This window comes from Phycodurus eques, chromosome 14 (genome assembly GCF_024500275.1).
Source record: "Phycodurus eques isolate BA_2022a chromosome 14, UOR_Pequ_1.1, whole genome shotgun sequence".
Taxonomy (NCBI): domain Eukaryota; kingdom Metazoa; phylum Chordata; class Actinopteri; order Syngnathiformes; family Syngnathidae; genus Phycodurus; species Phycodurus eques.
This window is the reverse complement of record NC_084538.1, coordinates 9332320-9350394: the sequence shown is the minus strand read 5'-3', so window position 1 is coordinate 9350394 and position 18075 is coordinate 9332320. Positions and strand designations below refer to the sequence as shown.

Sequence of the window (18075 nt, the reverse complement as noted above, 5' to 3'; positions counted from 1 at the left end):
CACATTAATCTGCTCATATTTATAATGGTGTTAATGCGACAAAATTTCATTTTTTGACGATCACAATCCATCATGTTTTTTTATCTTGTAAAATTGACTTTACTCTTGTAAAATTCCAAGCATATTTAAATTACATTTTTTCATATATCTTTCTCACAAAACTTCAACTTCTTGTTATATTTCAACTAATACTCCATAATCACAATATTTTAATTTTACCCTAAATCTATTGTTTCTGGTCATACCATGTTTACTATAAAGTGGATGTAATGAAGTGTTTTAATCTCTGTTATTAAGCTTCTGGTTCCCGACTTCATTTCACACTTTAGTCAGATTTATAATTAGTCAAACTTGATGCTAATTGGATGTTGCTCCAGTGTGACCTTTTTTGTATTAGAAATACTCACTTTAGGGAAATGGTTTAAAATTGGGCTGGAGAGAAGGTGGGGCACCCCCCCCCCCTCGTGTGAGGTCTTTGTTGATTGGGGAGTATAATAATCGCTGGAATCTGATTAAAATGGCGCTTTGACTATTAAGTGAGTAATGTTAAGCTTCTTTTAGACATTTTTCCATGGGCTACATGCGTCTCCCAGCTTGAGCGACGTCACATTGGGCAGATCTCGCCAATAAGATGTGTTTCAACCAAGTGATACAACTCCGTTTAGCTCGCCATTCTATGGTATGCAGTGGTAAACTCTCATCTGTTTTCACCTTGGGGTGTGTAGCCGTCATGGCTGCCTCGGCTTTGTAAATTGTGCGGCATCATAGCAGTGTGACACAGTGTAACCTGTCAATCAGTCCAACGAAGAAAAACACAGTAGCCAATGTAGGATATCCAACTGTTTTTGTTCTTTCTTCTTGGCTTGTTGTTTACGTCAAGAAGAAAAAAAAACAGTCAAATGACAATTCAACCAATGAATGTTTGAAACTGTTTAATATTTAAGATTCAACAAATGCCATTGTACAGATCACTTATTTTTGTACCGTTTACAACTTTTGATGATGAAATATTGGCATTCTTTGTTCTTTCCTTTGAGCATGGAGCTGTTAAATTATATCCCAAACGGGGGATACAGTAGGATTCGTAGTCATCTGTGTGCCACAGCCGTTACATACAGTGCATGACACAGATTGCAGTTTTATTTTTTTACTGTACGCACAGATACCGCCTCACCAACCTGACATATACCTTGTCTGTATGAACATACTTTGAGGACATGGATGACAATACTTTTAGGCAACTGAAAATTCGGCTCTCGAAAATGGATGTTGAACTTGTCGACCGGAAAGCACAGCGTTTCGCAAGTCCCTGGGAACGGAACTCTGTGTAAATTGACTACCCCATCAATTGAAGTGGGCCCGGCAGGATGCATTGCGTTGGTCACCGACCATGCATATGTCAACCATTCACTGTTGCTGCAGTGTGTCTACCACCACCCTTTAGGCAACTAAACATTGGTTGCAGCTCCGCTGTGGTAGTAGTAACGTAATGGTACAAATAAGTAGTATGGTGTTGGTCAGTTATTTTGGGATATTTGGCATACCATACCAAACTAAAAGGAGCTGTACTTCATTGTGGTAACACAGCTACTTGGAGTGAGTCTGGTCTGCTGTTCATTGGCGCGGTGATATGTGGTTTGGTTTAATCCTGTTTAGTTTCTAGTATTTACTGTGATTGGTTGTGTTGCTGTGGTAGCTGCTGCTTCCTGTGAATCAGCTGTGCACCTTTGCAAACCCAAACTAAAGAAGACTTGTCCTGTGGGTTGCAGATTGTAGTTGCTTGCGCCTCACTGCAGAGTCTCCACAGCAAACTACAAATGTAAAGCGACATGCCAAATGAGCGTTGCCATATTGTCAGATTACGGGCGCAGCCATGTAACGGCATCAGACCGTGGACAGGAACACACTGATAGCAGAGCCCCTACGCTGGCTACAAGATTAGCTTTTGTTCCATTTCATGCAGCCGCTAACTGCATGATGCCAAGGCTGTGTAGCTCATACCGCAGGCGGAGCTGAAAGGCTCACTTAACCACAACAAATTGTGACTTAGTTTTGGCACAATCTGCCTTATGAAGTGTGACAAGAAGCGATTGGGTTGTGACAGAACCACTTAATTTGGAGGCAAAATCTAAAGTAAGTGCCACTCATGCTGCATGTTGATGCTTTAGTTACAGGGGTGTAGTTCAGGGGCCACAATATACATACAGCCTAATTTGATGTCAAAGGGGCCAGACTACTAACATCATACCATATTTAATATACAGTGGTACGGAAAGTATTCAGGCCCCCTTAAATTTTGAATTTTGTTATATTGCAGCAGGCATTTGTTAAAATCATTTGTTAATTTTTTTCCTCATTAATGTATACACAGCACCCCATATTGACAGAAAAAAAGTGGAATTGTTGAAATCTTTGCAGATTTATTAAAAAAGAAAAACTGAAATATTACACAGCCCCATAGGTATTCAGACCCTTTGCTCAGTATTTAGTAGAAGCAACCTAATACAGCCATGAGTCTTTTTGGGAATGATGCAACACGCCTTTCACACCTGGATTTGGTGATCATCTGCCATTCCTCCTTGCATATCCTCTCCAGTTCTGTCAGGTTGGATGGTGAATGTTTGTGGGCAGCCATTTTCAGGTCTCTCCAGAGATGCTCAATTGGGTTTCAGTCAGGGGTCTGGCCTGGCCATTCAAGAACAGTCACAGAGTTGTTCTGAAGCCACTCCTTCGTTATTTTAGCTGTATGCTTAGGGTCATTGTCTTGTTGGAAGGTGAACCTTAGTCCCAGTGTGAGGACCTCAGCACTCTGGAGAAGGTTTTCGTCCAGGATATTTCTGTACTTGGCCGCATTCATCTTTCCTTCGATTGCAACAAGTCGTCCTGTCGCAGCAGCTGAAAAACAGGACTGCAGTGACTGTTGACTTTCTAGAACTTTCTCCCATCTCCCGACTGCATCTCTGTAGTTCAGCCACAGTGATCTTTGGGTTCTTCTTTACCACTCTCACCAAGGCTCTTCTTCCCCGATTGCTCAGTTTGACCGGATGGCCAGCTCTAGGAAGGGTTCTGGTCGTCCCAAACGTCTTCAATTTAAGGATTATGGTGGCCACTGTGCAGATTATTATTATTTTTTTGTAACCTTGGCCGGATCTGTGCCTTGCCACAATTCTGTCTCTGAGCTCTTCAGGCAGTTCCTTTGACCTCATGATTCTCATTTGCTTTGACATGCACTGTGAGCTGTAAGGTCTTATATAGACAGGTGTGTGGCTTTCCTAATCAAGTCCAAACATTATAATCAAACACAGCTGGACTCCAATGACGGTGTAGAACCATCTCAAGGATGGTCAGAAGAAATTGACAGCACCCGAGTTAAATATGAGTGTCACAGCAAAGGGTCTGAATACTTGTGGCTGTGTGATATTTCAGTTTTTCTTTTTTAATCTCCAAAAATTTCAACAATTCTGTTTTTTTCCCCCTGTCAATATGGGGTGCTGTGTGTACACTGAGGAAAAAAGAATGAACTTACCAGTAAATTATTTTAGCAAATGGCTGCAATATAACAGAGTGAAAAATTTAAGGGGGTCTGAATACTTTTCGTACCCACCATAATAAGTTATAATTAATCATAATAAGTACAGTGCTGTGAAAAAGTTGGCCCCCTTCTCAAATCCTTGTTTTTGCATATTTTCCCTACTTTAATGTTTCTGATCATCAAACAAATGTAACCCATGCTGTGTATAAATGGTGATTCCATTTATTAAGGAAAAAAAATCTATTAAACCAGTTATTAGGGGGCCATTACTTTTTCCACACAGGGCCTAGTAACTGAATAGTTTCTTTCCTTAATATAAGAATACTTTTTTTTTTTTTTTTATTATAATACAGTTTTCCCCCTTTGTTTTAGTGTATTGCAAGTATATTAGAAAAAGATTACATTTAGATTTTCTAGTGACTTTAGAATCATCCAAAACAACATGAACAATTGTGTGTTAAATGTTATGATATGCTTTATGCAACTCAAACAATTTGGGGAAGAGAATTTACCCCAAAGAACACTATGTACAACATGTGTACAGGACATAAAAAAAAAAAGGTAATTAATTTTATTTTTAGATGTATAGTACGAGTGTTGAAAACTTGCCTGACTGCTCTTAAATGGCAATTGGTTCGGCAGCTACTGCATTGACAGACTGTACGGTATGCGAATAAACAGGTTGCAGATGTAAAATGTGAAGAATCAGTATTGTTCCCAAGTTAAATAAAAAGGGTAAAAGGGCCAAATGTGGTGTTCCCCCAGTACGGATGAGCATAGTTATCGGTTTGTCGTGAAGAATCCTGTTATTCTGTGGAATTGATGTATTGTGACTTGAATCAGTTGACTGGTGACTAGTCCAGAGTGTCTAAAAATTTGTCCATAGATGCGAGTGTATACGGTTGTCTAGTTTTGCCCTGCAATTGACTGACGACCAGTCCACGGTGTACACCACTCCAGCTCACCCGTGGCCCTAGTGAGGATGAGCAGTATAGAAAATGGACAGATGAATCGGTTGAGCTAAAATTTAATACACTACCCGAGTACACTGTTGATGAGACTCATCTAGTTTATTGTCTAAAGAACAATGTTACGTCAACTATGTAAAATTTGACAATATAAAGTTTTCTAGGCAGCATTATTCTGCTTGATGCAATCCTGGCGTTGAGGCAGGAGTTCAAAACATACAGATCACACACTGGTGGAAAGCTAATAGTGTGCCATTGTTCAGTCTGGGCAAATTTATTCATTAAGTTAATTTGATAGAATGACCATCAGGAGGACAACAGAAATCAAAGTCAACCGGTAGTAGTCAAATCAACTTTACTTTTATGTACCTTCGATGCTTGAAGTCGACTAATCGGGTTTTAGGCATTTCGTCTTCCAATCAGCTACTTTACAGAGGACTTTCGACTTATTCGTCTCCTGCTGTCGCCGGACCATAACGCTCTGTGGAGCAGCGAAAGGTCCGGCCGACAAGGTGACACAATCGTCCTACATCTTCGTGGGTACGAGAGTATGAAAATAAATTGGTGGTGGATGAAAATGCTGGTTAGTCAATCATTGCTATCCTTAAAAGACTCATACCAGCGGTACCTCTGGACTGTCTTTACGTGAAACTAGTCTGTGGCGCAAAACAGGTTGGGGACAGCTGTACTGTGCTGAAAAAAATATTTTTTGTTATAAATTAATCAACTTCAACTCGATTTGGATCACTTTTTAGTTGACTGCAAAAAATCTTTAGTTATTCAACCCTGAATGCCCAGCCAAAAACGGTATTTTAATACTGAGTGAGTAAAAGGGAAGGAGCTATGACTCTGTACCCCTTTACATGTGTCAGAAGGATCTCCCACCTTGTGGCTAGGGGCTCTTTTCTCAGAGCTGCCTGCACCAACATAAAGATTTTTAACCACGCATGTATTGCCTTAACCCGACCGACGCCCCCGAAACACAGTCACTGAGCCTGATTAGTATCCGACATTCAACTTGAGTGGTCTCAAGAGTGCTGCTTCCATGTGGCATGCCCATTGAGTGCGCCTTCCAAGCTGAGTCCACTTCAGGGACCATTTACAGCTGGTCTGCGCTTTTGTAAGCTGATATGTCATGTCGCGTTCCATCAGTGATGTGTGCTGATGTCGAGGAATGGCAGTGAAGGGCACAGCCTGGAGTTTGATGTGCATTTGGAGAAAAACATCACATTTAGGGATGCACATTCAAAGTTCCTTGATTGGCTGGGTAAAATTAACAATCATTTAATGGATTTAAAAAATATACATTGTTTAAATTGGTTAGCAGTCTCTATTCCCAATTCCAATTTAGTTCCTTTACAGTGTTCTCCCATTATCTTCTTTTGTTGTTGTTGTCATTTTGCAGATTTTTAAGCAATAGTTTTTTTGTTTTTTCATATACATACCTATGAATATTTTCATTCATCCAGGTCATTTTGAGGGCATGAAATGGATCACAACTGGACTGTTCTGGTTGTCTTAGAAGGTGTTTCTTCTCTCATCCGAGCAGGCGTCATCAGTTCATGCAACAAGGCTTAGTTAGGACAGCATGAGCCTGGTGCTGTTGTAACAAAGTCTATGAACTGATGAAGCCTGCTCAGATGAGAGGATGCGCCTTCTGAGAGAGCCAAAACAGTCCAGTTGCGATCGATTCCATGTCCTGAGTACAGTATACTTACTTACTGTAATGCCCTCACATGTGGGAAAGGAAAGCCACAGTTGCCAATGCCCCATTTCAGCCATTTACCGAATGCTTTGAGAACAGTAAAACACGCAAACACAATGAGCACACTCCTTCAAGAGCTTCTCTCAGCCACATCTCACACCCAGACACTCAATATTAAAGGCAAATAAGACGCCGACACTACATTGCATATGTGTGTTTTCAAATACAGGTATAATGTGCTTAAAATTGTGTTTTGAGTTGAGGTGTGTTTTGATAAGTTTGAATGTGTTTAGAGTGTGCGGTCTCTTTATAAAGCAGGTTTTTCCCTATTACGGGTGGGTCTGGAATGTATCCCTGCGATAATCGCTATCTAGTTTTTTTACCTGAAACAACCCACATGCACAGACACGCACATTGTTTTATAAGATAATATACCTTAACCTCCGCAATATAATTGTTGATATACAATATGCATTAATAAATCACATTTGTTTTTTAGGCTAATAAACAAAGGCATATGCCTAACCATTTGGAAGACGGTGCATATTGAAAGGGCTGACTGTAATTAGTCAAATAGTATTCTTGACATCTAGTTGTCTTGGATTCTCAGTACCTGTGACTCTCCACTTGTTCCACATGGCCTCACACACTGCGACTTTGTCCGAGCCACAGTGTAAAAGGCTTTGTGCGGACTGCATTCCTGACACGGCTGTTCATCTGCTCCGCATTGTCTCGTCAGGAGCCAGGGCTGTAGGCGGAGACGGGGGTGAGAGGAGGACAAGCAAGGCTCCCGCCTCCCCAGGTCCACTTAACGATTCCAGACTCGACTCGCAGCAGTCAGCTCATTAGTTTGCCTTCAAAATGGCTGTCTTCCTAATGTTGTAATTGAAAACACGTGGAGGGAACTCATTATGCCCTGGCGATGCCGAGATCCCATGTTGCAACTAGGATGACCCGTGGCATGATTTGGCCCATTGGCCTCCCCCGGAAGACAACAGATGATAGAAATCGAACAAATAACACCTATTCAGGAGCCTCAGCGTTTACCCTCCATCTTTGACATAGTTAAATTAGAACCTGCCCTTGTGCGCGCCACTCGGCCGAGATTAATTAAGTAGGCTAATTACCATAGCAGGCATGTGGCAGAGATTGAGGGTTTGACTGTGAAATATCCTTCGCCATCCCACTTTGAATATTAACACTGAAACGCTAAGGGACAGCCAAAGTCTCAGTGGTGCTCAGGAAAGTGGAACTAAGTCTGAGAGTCTTAACTGCTCTCTTGTCACAGGAGACATTTAATGAGCCAGATGGAAAACGAGCCAATAGCATGCATGATAAATGGTCATTTTTGTATAGCAAAACATCTTTAAACCACAAATTTGTCATTTTCATGCTAGTCATTAGCCATTATCGTTTTTTTTTTTTTTTAAATGTTTTGATTATTATTATTTTTTTAAATAAATATATGTACTGGCGGCACAGTGACCTACTGGTTAGCACATCTGCCTCACAGTTCTGAGGACCGGGGTTCAAATCCCAGCCCTGCCTGTGTAGAGTTTGCGTGTGGGTTTTCTCCGGGTACTCCGGTTTCCTCCCACATCCCAAAGACATGCGTGCTAGGTTAATTGACAACTCTAAATTGCCCATAGGTGTGAATGTGAGTGCGAATGGTTGTTTGTTTGTATGTGCCCTGCGATTGCCTGGCAACCAGTTCAGGGTGTACCCCACCTCCTACCCGATGATAGCTGGGATGGGCTCCACCACTCCCGTGACCCTTGTGAGGATAAGCGGCTCAGAAAATGGATGGATGGATATGTACTGGCGGCACAGTGACCTACTGGTTAGCACATCTGCCTCACAGTTCTGAGGACCGGGGTTCAAATTCCAGCCCCACCTGTGTAGCGTTTGTGTGTGGGTTTTCTCAGGGTACTCCGATTTCCTCCCACATACCAAAAACATGCATGGCAGCTTAATTGAAGACTCTAAATTTCACATAGGTGTGAATGTGAGTGCGAATTATTGTTTGTTTATATGTGTCCTGCAATTGACTGGCGACCAGTTCAGGGTGTACCCCGCCTCTCGTCTGAAGATAGCTGGGATAGGCTCCAGCATGCCCGCGACCCTAGTGAGAATAAGCGGTACGGAAAATGAATGAATGAATTAATATGTACTAATAATAATATGTACTGTACAGTATATGCCATTAATGTTTTATGGTATTGGTGATATTGTACTGAGCAGCCAGACCATTTCCTATGTTGCAGTAAGGTTTCCTTATCTGATTCTATGGGTATCATAAGACTTTTCATCTTTTCCATCACTTCACAAAAAACCTATGGAGTTCATTCAGGTGCTCACTGAGCTCAACTTGGGTTATTTTTTCTTTTGAGGTATATTTGATCAGAATTTTTTTTTCCAATTTTACTTTTGGGGCTTTGACACCACCGTATATTCACTGGGTTTGTTCACGTCGCTTAACTAATGCGCATTATATTTGCCACTGTGACTTTTGAACTAAATTATAGAAGGGTCTGTCGCAGAAAAATTTCAGCTTAAAATGGCCCAAAAGTGTATTTGTGGTTTTTGACAGAAAGAATTTTGTCGCCGAAACAAAACGGCCGAAACAGGATGTTGTGATGACGCAAAACAAAAACCGTGGCCAGAGTGCGCTTGTTTGGATAAAGCTCGGAGCGGGAAACAACAATGATGTGGCGTGCTCCGTGGACGTCTCAGTTTCAGTCGGTCAAAATATGTCTTGATTAGGGCTGGATGACGATAAAGGTAAATCTCTCAAAATAAATTTTGCTGGATAAACATTTGAGACACAGTCCATTGACTTCAATGGACTGCATTTGTCTATGTTTTGACAGAAAATACGAATAGCCAATAGCTGTGGCTAATAATGTGAGTTGCTCTGCACTGAACTAATCATGTGGCGTCAATATCACCATGCCAAGTTAGGTTGACGCCCACAGAACATTAGCAGACTCAGCAGGCGCTAGCTAATGTTTGTAATCTACTCCTGCAGCTGTGGGAACCTACTCGTTATCTTGTCAGACTTTTCGACCCTTTTCTTGTCAAAGATGTCATCGTGCACCCCCCCCCATCCGAAAACAACAAATACATTGTATCGCGAAAGACATGCTACACGTATGCACCGTTGAAAACAAGGGATTCAAAGGATGACTACCTTAATGGACTCTGCTCCCTGGGTGTAAATTGGAATGAGCAAACCTGAAAGCTTTTATGGTCCGATTATGCTTTTTTATTTGTGTTACGCAGTTGTATAATATTCCATGTCATGTTGAACTATTGACAGAAAATAAATATTTAAATGAAAAGGCTACGAGTAACGGGGAACATTTAAGATGGGGGGGGGGGTAAAAAAAAAATAGTGATTTGTTTCATATCGTGATATGTATCATCCATCCATCCATCCATTTTCTGAGCCGCTTCTCCTCACGAGGGTCGCGGGCCACGTGATATGTATCAATAATGACCAATATGGGGAAAAACAATTTTGTGATGGGATTTGTAGTGAGGTTAGTACATGGTCACAGCCATAAATGCAATTTTACGAATAATAATAATTTCTTTCGGTGTTTTGGTTTTCTCGGCCTTGGGTTCCCCGGTTTGGATAATAATACATACATTTAAATTGTGCAAAATTCCTTTTTTTGTGGCTAACCTCTGGTGCTACCACTTGTCAGGTTGGGCGACCAGTTTTATAAGGACGCCATTGAGCAGTGCCGCAGCTACAATGCCCGCCTGTGCGCCGAACGCAGCGTGCGCCTGCCATTCCTGGACTCACAAACCGGCGTGGCCCAGAACAACTGCTACATCTGGATGGAACGACATCACCGCAGCCCAGGTGAGCACACACGCAATACAATATAACAATTATTGAAATTCTAATTATAGTTGAGGGCATCTTTATTCATAACATGCATAGACATATCATAAGACCGGAATAGCGCTAAACATGTCTGACTACTTTGATGGAATAGATCAGGCTCCAGTTAGCAGGTGCACTTGGCCCCGATGCAAGTGGACTCTAATGGCTAAATTGAAAATGGTTTATTCCCACCTACACAGGTGTGCCTTGAGATATGAGTTTAATTAGATCCATAACTCAAATCACTCATGTTAAATCAACTTTCCCCATTGAAATGAATGGGGATGCCATTAATCTACTCCAGCCTCCCCAAAAAACAACAAAACAATTTTAAATGGGAAAATTGCACACTATAATTGTATTTGATAAAACAAGTAATGACATAATTAAATCGAAATTAAAAAAGGATTGAACAGTTTGTCACACTTTGCATTTATTGAATGGCAATTGTGCTACTACCCGCCTTGGCCACCTCGGGAAAGTATAAGACAGAGAGACTGATATGCTGTGCATAGACGTCTGTACAGTATAGACACTCCAAGGAGGATAAAGAATATATGACTGTGAGTACTGTTATATTGAATGTCTAAATGTGTTGCTGCACCATTTGTGTTCAAATATCAGTTGCTTAAATGGTTATACATTGTTTTTCCTATTATTTGTTAGTTTTAGCATTAAGATGGCGGATTAAAAGCCAAGTATGTGGATGTTTTTAAATACAGAATTCTCTTAGTTTTAGGTTTAGTTTGACAGTATACTTCAACTGGGAGTGGCATTAAACAGCTTGTAGCCTCTTTTTTGAAGAATGGTTCACTATTTGCCAAAGTGCTTCTTATTGTGAGTTGAGTTGCGTTAACTGCCACCATATGCTCGAATCCTAAAATTTTTGCTTGGAAGTCGAAGCAAAAAATCGACCAAATGACGGGTCGTATCGTGAAAAACCCTGTAAATCGGGTCACTCTAATCTCAAGGCAACACTGCATTCCGATCCTTAGGCTGGGCAATGAATCCTTTTTATCGATTAATTCAAATTGCTGTGGTATGTTTAGCAACTTGCGTAATTCAAAGCGCGTCCTTACTGACGTGCACAAAAGCACTGTCAGTGTCGCCAACTTAGCGAGATGTATTTAATTATTATTACGACACCACTATGGACTAGTTTTAGAAAAACACCACTATGGACTAGTTTTAGAAAAAGCAATCAGCGAGTTTAATTCCTGTTGCTAAAGAGACATGAGCAGAATTATTTTCATATTGTTTTCTGTACAGAAGAAAGGAGTGTGGTGGAAGGCAATCACAGAGTCAATCGTGCTGAACATTACTAAAGACATAATGCTTATGTTTACATTGCAAAAGCAGTGATTAAACGACATGGAAATGTTACGGTTTCATGGTTTGCACATCCACAGCACTCTACAAAGTTCCTTGTAAATTGGTTGCGTACGAGTGTGGTGCTCCTTTTTCCAAAGCACGGTTCCTGTTCGTCTCAACACAGCTCTACTCACTACATTTTCTTCCAGTAAAACCAGTTGCTGTTACCAGTACCTGATCAGCCAGGGTTCCAAGTCTGAGTTGATTGCATATGGGTGACGTAAACCACTGCTGGTCGGTCATTGGATGCGCAAATTAATCATTGCTGTACCCTTGTAACATTAGTGGGCAGCACGGTAGACAGTGGTCAGTACAGCCGCCTTACAGTTCTGACGCTGTTGGTTTGAATCTGGGCCCAGGCCGTCCAGTGTGGTTTTTGCATGTTCTTTCCGTGCTTGCGTGGGCTTTCTGCAGGTACTCAGTTTTTCTTCGACATTCCAAAAAGATTGTTAAGTTAATTGAAGACTCTAAATCATTCTTAGGTGTAAGTGTAAATGCTTGTTTGTCTATACTGTATGTGTGGCTGGGAACCAGATGAGGGTGTACCCTGCCTCTTGCCCAAAGTCAGCTGGGATAGGCTCTAGGACACTTTCGACCTCAGTGAGGATAAGTGGTATAGAAGATGGATGGCTGTAACATTACACAGCTAGAAAATAAACAGAAATGCTAATGTTAGCTTACCCTACTGCTGTACTTTACAGTTGCAACACGTGAGAAGTAAATACAGGACATTCTCAGTCTACTGCCATTGTTAGCTCATTCCGACTGGTGTGTTCAGTGCAGCGTGTTTTTCATGGATTCCCACTATACTATTTCAATGTGGACAATTACGGAAAATGTAATTGTTTGTATAAAAGTAGTTGGGTCTCTGAAGTTCCTGCCCGCCTGTCATGTGTCTGTGAGCACGCCATTCAGAATTTTGCCGAAGTGTGTTGTCACAGTTAAATTAGCTGTTGATGGTTTCACTCAAGTGGCAATATTTACAGTCTGGATGCAGAGGTGTGTTTAGGAGGAAGTCTCCAGAAGTCTTCCAATAAAACCCACAAAAAGGAGACTTCTATTAAGTAATAATAATAATAATAATAAGTAACAGACTTGTTGCTAGTTAAAATAAAATGTTAGAGGGGTCAGAAAAGTCGCTAAAAATAGTATATGTCTCCTGTATAATATGTGTCTTTTATGATGGCAAGCCGACTTCCCCAAATCAAGGGAGTACAGTGGAGCAGGTACTCTCTATTGGAAAAGTACTGAAACAGTCTTATTGCTTGTGTTCAATGGTTGACAAGGTGTAGCGGCCGGGCAGATGTACACGTATCCGGCCCGTTGCTGGCGAAAGAAGAGACGGCTGCACACCACCACCGACCCCAGCCTGGGAATCTTTGGTCTCAAGCTCGGTAAGCGCGCCACCTGCCGAGATGCGCCTCCTCTCTGTGCGATTTTTAATGATGATCTGGAATAATCTTACTAAAAGTACGCTGTAGCTCTGTATCAGCTGTACAGCAAAAGAGACCGCATGTCATTTTTCCACAGGATGAACTGTCACCATGTTTGCACGGCTGTTGAACTTGTTTTGTGAAGAGAACACCTAATTAGATTTACCGCTGCTGGGAGCGCCGAACGGCAGCTGGCCCACTGCAGAGCCTATTTAATAATAAATGTTGTGGAATAAGGTTAGACCTTCTCCTGCGTGTCCTTTGAGACGTTGCATTGACCCTGCCCCTTAATATTCTCCCACTCTCTACTTCAGCCTGTTTTTTTAGCTCGTGTAACCCTTTTTATCGACTTGTGTGTCTTGCAAGTAGTTTCAATTAACTTGGTTGTGTTGTCCAAGCCTTGTAAACCCACTGGGATGTTTCACTTATATACACATTTAACTCAAAACATTATGGTATCATATCGCTTTCACTTCCTAATAGGGGCAGTATGCCTAATATATCACAGCTGCTTGTTGTCATTCAAAAGACAGTTTGATTGAAAATGACATTGTTAGAACCTGATTTTTGTTGGTTGTTGTTCAAGAATATTTACTTATAAAATATATAGCACAGTATATACTGTACATGTGGTTGACTATGATCATGCAGTTCTAGTTGATGCTGTTTTCCTGATTGATTTTTACACATGCTATTTATTGATAACCTCATTGATCCCTGTCCGGTGGCAGGAAAAATATGTGTACACATTTCAACAGGAATTCAGAACAGGAAAGATAGTATGCATGTGACTCAAAAGTGGAATTTATTTTTAAAATACCCCCCCCACACACACACACTAAATGCTAATCCTACAAGCAGGGCCACACTTTGGGTTAGTAATATTTTTGGTTGGTTTGAATCAAGGTAACTGTGTTCCCATATACAAAAAAAAATGAAAAAGCAATTGATTTAATAGGAATATTTGAGTGCATTGACACAGAGGGATTGTCATACTGGTGCGATCGGATGAATTAAATAGTTGAATATTACATTTTAAAGTTTTCTCCGGGTACTCCGTTTTCCGCCCACATTCCAAAAACATGCATGGTAGGTTAATTGGAGACTCAAAATTGTCCATAGGTGTGAATGTGAGTGCGAATGGTTGTTTCTCTATTTGGGTGTAGATGGGAAGAGAAATGGAGTCAGGGTTATTTTAAAAGAAGAGTTGGCTAAGAATGTCTTGGAGGTGAAAAGAGTATCAGATTGAGTGATGAGGCTGAAACTTGAAATTGAAGGTGTTATGTATAATGTGATTAGTGGCTATGCCCCACAGGTAGGATGTGACCTAGAGGTGAAAGAGAAATTCTGGAAGGAGCTAGACGAAGTAGTTTTGTGCATCCCAGACAGAGAGAGAGTCGTGATTGGTGCAGATTGTAATGGACATGTTGGTGAAGGAAATAGGGGTGATGAAGAAGTGATGGGTAAGTACGGCATCCAGGAAAGGAACTTGGAGGGACAGATGGTGGTAGACGTTGTAAAAAGGATGCAAATGGCTGTAGCAAACACTTTTTTCCAGAAGAGGCAGGAACATAGGGTGACCTACAAGAGCGGAGGTAGAAGAACACAGGTGGATTACATCATATCTTGAGAGAAGGAGACTTGGTGGTGGAACATCACAGTACAGGAAATCATACAAGGAAAAAGGTTAGCTTAGAAGAAGTGGGGCACTTAGAGGACCAAGGACAGCGAAAGGATTACATTGAGATGCGACGTAGGGCAAAGGTAGAGGTGGCAAAGGCCAAACAAGAGGCATGTGATGACATATATGCCAGGTTGTAATCTAAAGGAGGAGAAAAGGATCTATACAGGTTGGGCAGACAGATGGATAGAGATGGGAAGGATGTGCAGCAGTTTATGGTGATTAAGGATAGGGATGGAAATATGTTGACTGGTGCCAGTAGTGTGCTAGGTAGATGGAAAGAATACTTCGAGGAGTTGATGAATGAGGAAAATGGGAGAGTAGAAGAGGCAAGTGTGATGGACCAGGAAGTGCCAATGATTAGTAAGGGGGAAGTTAGAAAGGCATTAAAGAGGATGAAAAATGGAAAGGCAGTTGGTCCTGTTGACATTCGTGTGGAGGTATGGAAGCATCTTGGAGAGGTGACTGTGGAGTTTTTGACCAGCTTGTTCAATAGAATTCTATTGTGTGAGAAGATGCCTGAGGAATGGAGGAAAAGTGTGCTCGTGCCCATTTTTAAGAACAAGGGTGATGTGCAGAGCTGTGGCAACTATAGAGGAATAAAGTTGATGAGCCACACAATGAAGTGGCGTCAACCGTCCAGAGCAATGGTGAGTGTGGTCAGGAAGTGAAGAAACGGGTTCAAGCAGGTTGGAACGGGTGGAGGAAGGTGTCAGGTGTGTTATGTGACAGAAGAGTCTCTGCTAGGATCAAGGGCAAAGTTTATAAAACAGTGGTGAGGCCAGCCATGATGTACGGATTAGAGACAGTGGCACTGAAGAGAGAACAGGAAGCAGAGTTGGAGGTGGCGGAAATGAAGATGTTGAGGTTCGCGCTCGGAGTGACCAGTTTGGGTGAAATTAGAAATGAGCTCATCAGAGGGACAGCCAAGGTTTGATATTTTGGAGACAAAGTTAGAGAGAGCAGACTTCGATGGTTTGGACATGTCCAGAGGAGAACTCTTGAGTATATTGGTAAAAGGATGATGAGGATGGATGCCAGGCAAGAGAGCTAGAGGAAGACCAAAGAGAAGGTTGATGGATGTCGTGAGGGAAGACATGAGGGCAGTTGGTGTTCGAGAGGAGGATGCAGGAGAAGGACATGGAAAAGGATGACGCGCTGTCGCGACCCCTAAAGGGACAAGTCGAAAGGAAAAGACGAAGATTCTAGTCAACTACACATGTAAAACATTGGATAGGCGTTTATTGACGAATGGTAGGGAGTGGATATTAAAAAGTCTATACACCGCTGCCAGCTGTCTGTGCTACAAAAAAAAAAATAACAAGACCAAGATAAAGTTTCAAACCTTTTTTCTGTGACTCATAACTTTCTCAGTTGAGGAAGAAATGAAATATTTTCTTGAGGAGGACGTAAAAATAAAGACCTGAGAGAATGTGGTTGCACATGTGTGCAAACCCTTTTGTAACTGGAGAATTAACCAATCGCATCTATAGCCATGCCAAATTGGAGTCAGCACACACCTGCCACCATTTAAATTGACTTAACCCAAAATAAAGTTCAGCTGTTCTGATAGACTTTTCCTGACTTTTTCTTTACATTCTATAGCAGAAGCCAGAAGGTTTTGTTCTAACACTGACTGCTATTTGGAAATTCACCTAGACTCGGCCCCATGTTCAGCTAAAGAAAAACCGCCCCAAAGCATGATGATGCCACCACAGTGCTTCACTGGAGGTATGGTATTCTTTTGGTGCCGAGCATTGTTGTGTTTGCGCCAAACATACCTTTTGAAATTATGGCCAAAAGGTTCAACCTTGGTTTCATTCTTGGTTTCATCCATAACATGTTCCCAAATGCGTTTGTTTCTTTGTTTTTTTTCTGTGAGGCTCCCCCGTCTTGTCACCCTACTCCACAAAAGACGGGACATTGTTGTCACATGTACTATACAGCCAGTACTTGCCAGAAATTCCTGCAGTGTTGCTGTGGGCCTCTTGGCAGCCTCCCTGACCATTTTTCTTTTCTCGTTTTTTTTAAAAATACATTTTTGAGGCATGTCCATGTATTGGGCTATATTTTCTCCACTTGATGCTGTCTTTACTGTGTTCCATGATATTTTTTGATGCCTAAGAAAAATATTTTTTCACCCTTCTCCTAACTAATACCTTTACAATGAAAGAACCCTCTGATGCTCTGGAAGCTATTTGCAAAACATGGCTTGTAACTACATGTAACTACAAAAATGTCAGGCAAAACCTCCTAGAAAAGGTAAAATATTATTTGAGGTTAATCAGAGGCACTTATGGTGCCAGATGTGTGCTGACTCTCATTCAACATAAGTTTAGCCTTAACTGTATGTATAGTACAGGCTGAAAGGATTTCTGAAATGTTTGGAGCCAGCATAAAAATGAGCTTGTTCGCTACATTCAAATTCACTGAGATTTGTCCATTCCATGTTTTGTAAGTCAAAAACAAACTGGCGATAGCATTTGAACCAAGCCTTTGTTTCCCAAACACATCTCATTGTTGCCTTTTGTTTTTCACTGAGACTAACCCCCCCTCGCCTCTGCTGCCCCCCCACCTTCTCCCAACAACAGTGTGCTGTGTCAGAGAGAGTCCAGCAGAAGCGACATGCACATGCACACATTGATTTAACTTGTCATTTAGGATGCTGAGCACGTTGTGCATCTGGCCAGAGGTGGATCAGCACAAGGAAGCCGCCAAAGTTGTGCTATGGCTAGCAAGCTTACTGTCGCGCTGATGGTGCGCTAGTGACTTGGGCTGCATGCACAATCAGCTCCCTGCTGCAGGCTGCTGCCGGCTCTATTTTTAGCCCACCAGCTCCCATGGGTGAGCAGCGAGCGAGGGAGGGAAGGTGGGCCCGTCTCGTCGCGTAGAGTTGAAAGTCAGACACAATGGTGAGGGGCTACAAAGGAGTTGTGTCTGTTTCTCACCTATGCAGCCTTCTGTTGCTTGTGCTGCAGGCGACATGTCGGGGGGGGCGGGGGTGAATAGGTGGAAATGTTGTCTTCTCCATCATTCATAAAGCATCTGCATTTTCATCACTGTGGTGAAAAGACTTTCAATAAGATGCAGAGTGTTGGTCTCCAAGCTTTTTATTAATTCTCCACCTGCCTCCTCCTACACAGTTTGTTTTGTTGGAGTCGAGATCTGCATGATGTGCTGAGGTCCAAGCGGTCTACATCTGGGGTCCCCGAGCCAGGGTGATATGAAAATAGTGCAACATCGTCTTTCCTTCTTTGACGAAAATGCGTAAACTGGACGTGAAAACAGTTGATGTGACACATTTGTGTTGCGGGGGAAACGCTCACAATAGCAAACAGATGCTTGAGCAAATTGCTACTTGCTTTTTTTAAGTGGAGCGCGGCTGAAAGAGAAGATAAACATCGGACACATGCAGATTGAAAGCTCACTTGGAGAGTTCAACGATGCTGGCTTTCTGCAGCATGAAAACACCCATTCTTGGCACAGCCTT

The 18075-nt window shown here is 41.9% G+C and overlaps 1 protein-coding gene across 6 annotated transcripts in view; it reads left to right on the top strand.

Moving 5' to 3' along the window:
* LOC133413001 (zinc finger protein DPF3-like) overlaps positions 1–18075 on the top strand; it is a 31273-nt gene that overhangs the window by 2014 nt on the left and 11184 nt on the right. For all 6 annotated transcript variants that reach the window (XR_009769820.1, XR_009769819.1, XR_009769818.1 and 3 more), the window contains exons 2-3: positions 9916–10076; positions 12758–12865. Coding sequence is in view for 1 of the 6 variants with exons in the window: in XM_061696855.1 (XP_061552839.1) it covers positions 9916–10076; positions 12758–12865 (269 nt within the window). In the remaining 5 variants the exon portion in view is untranslated. The remainder of the gene's footprint in view (positions 1–9915; positions 10077–12757; positions 12866–18075) is intronic.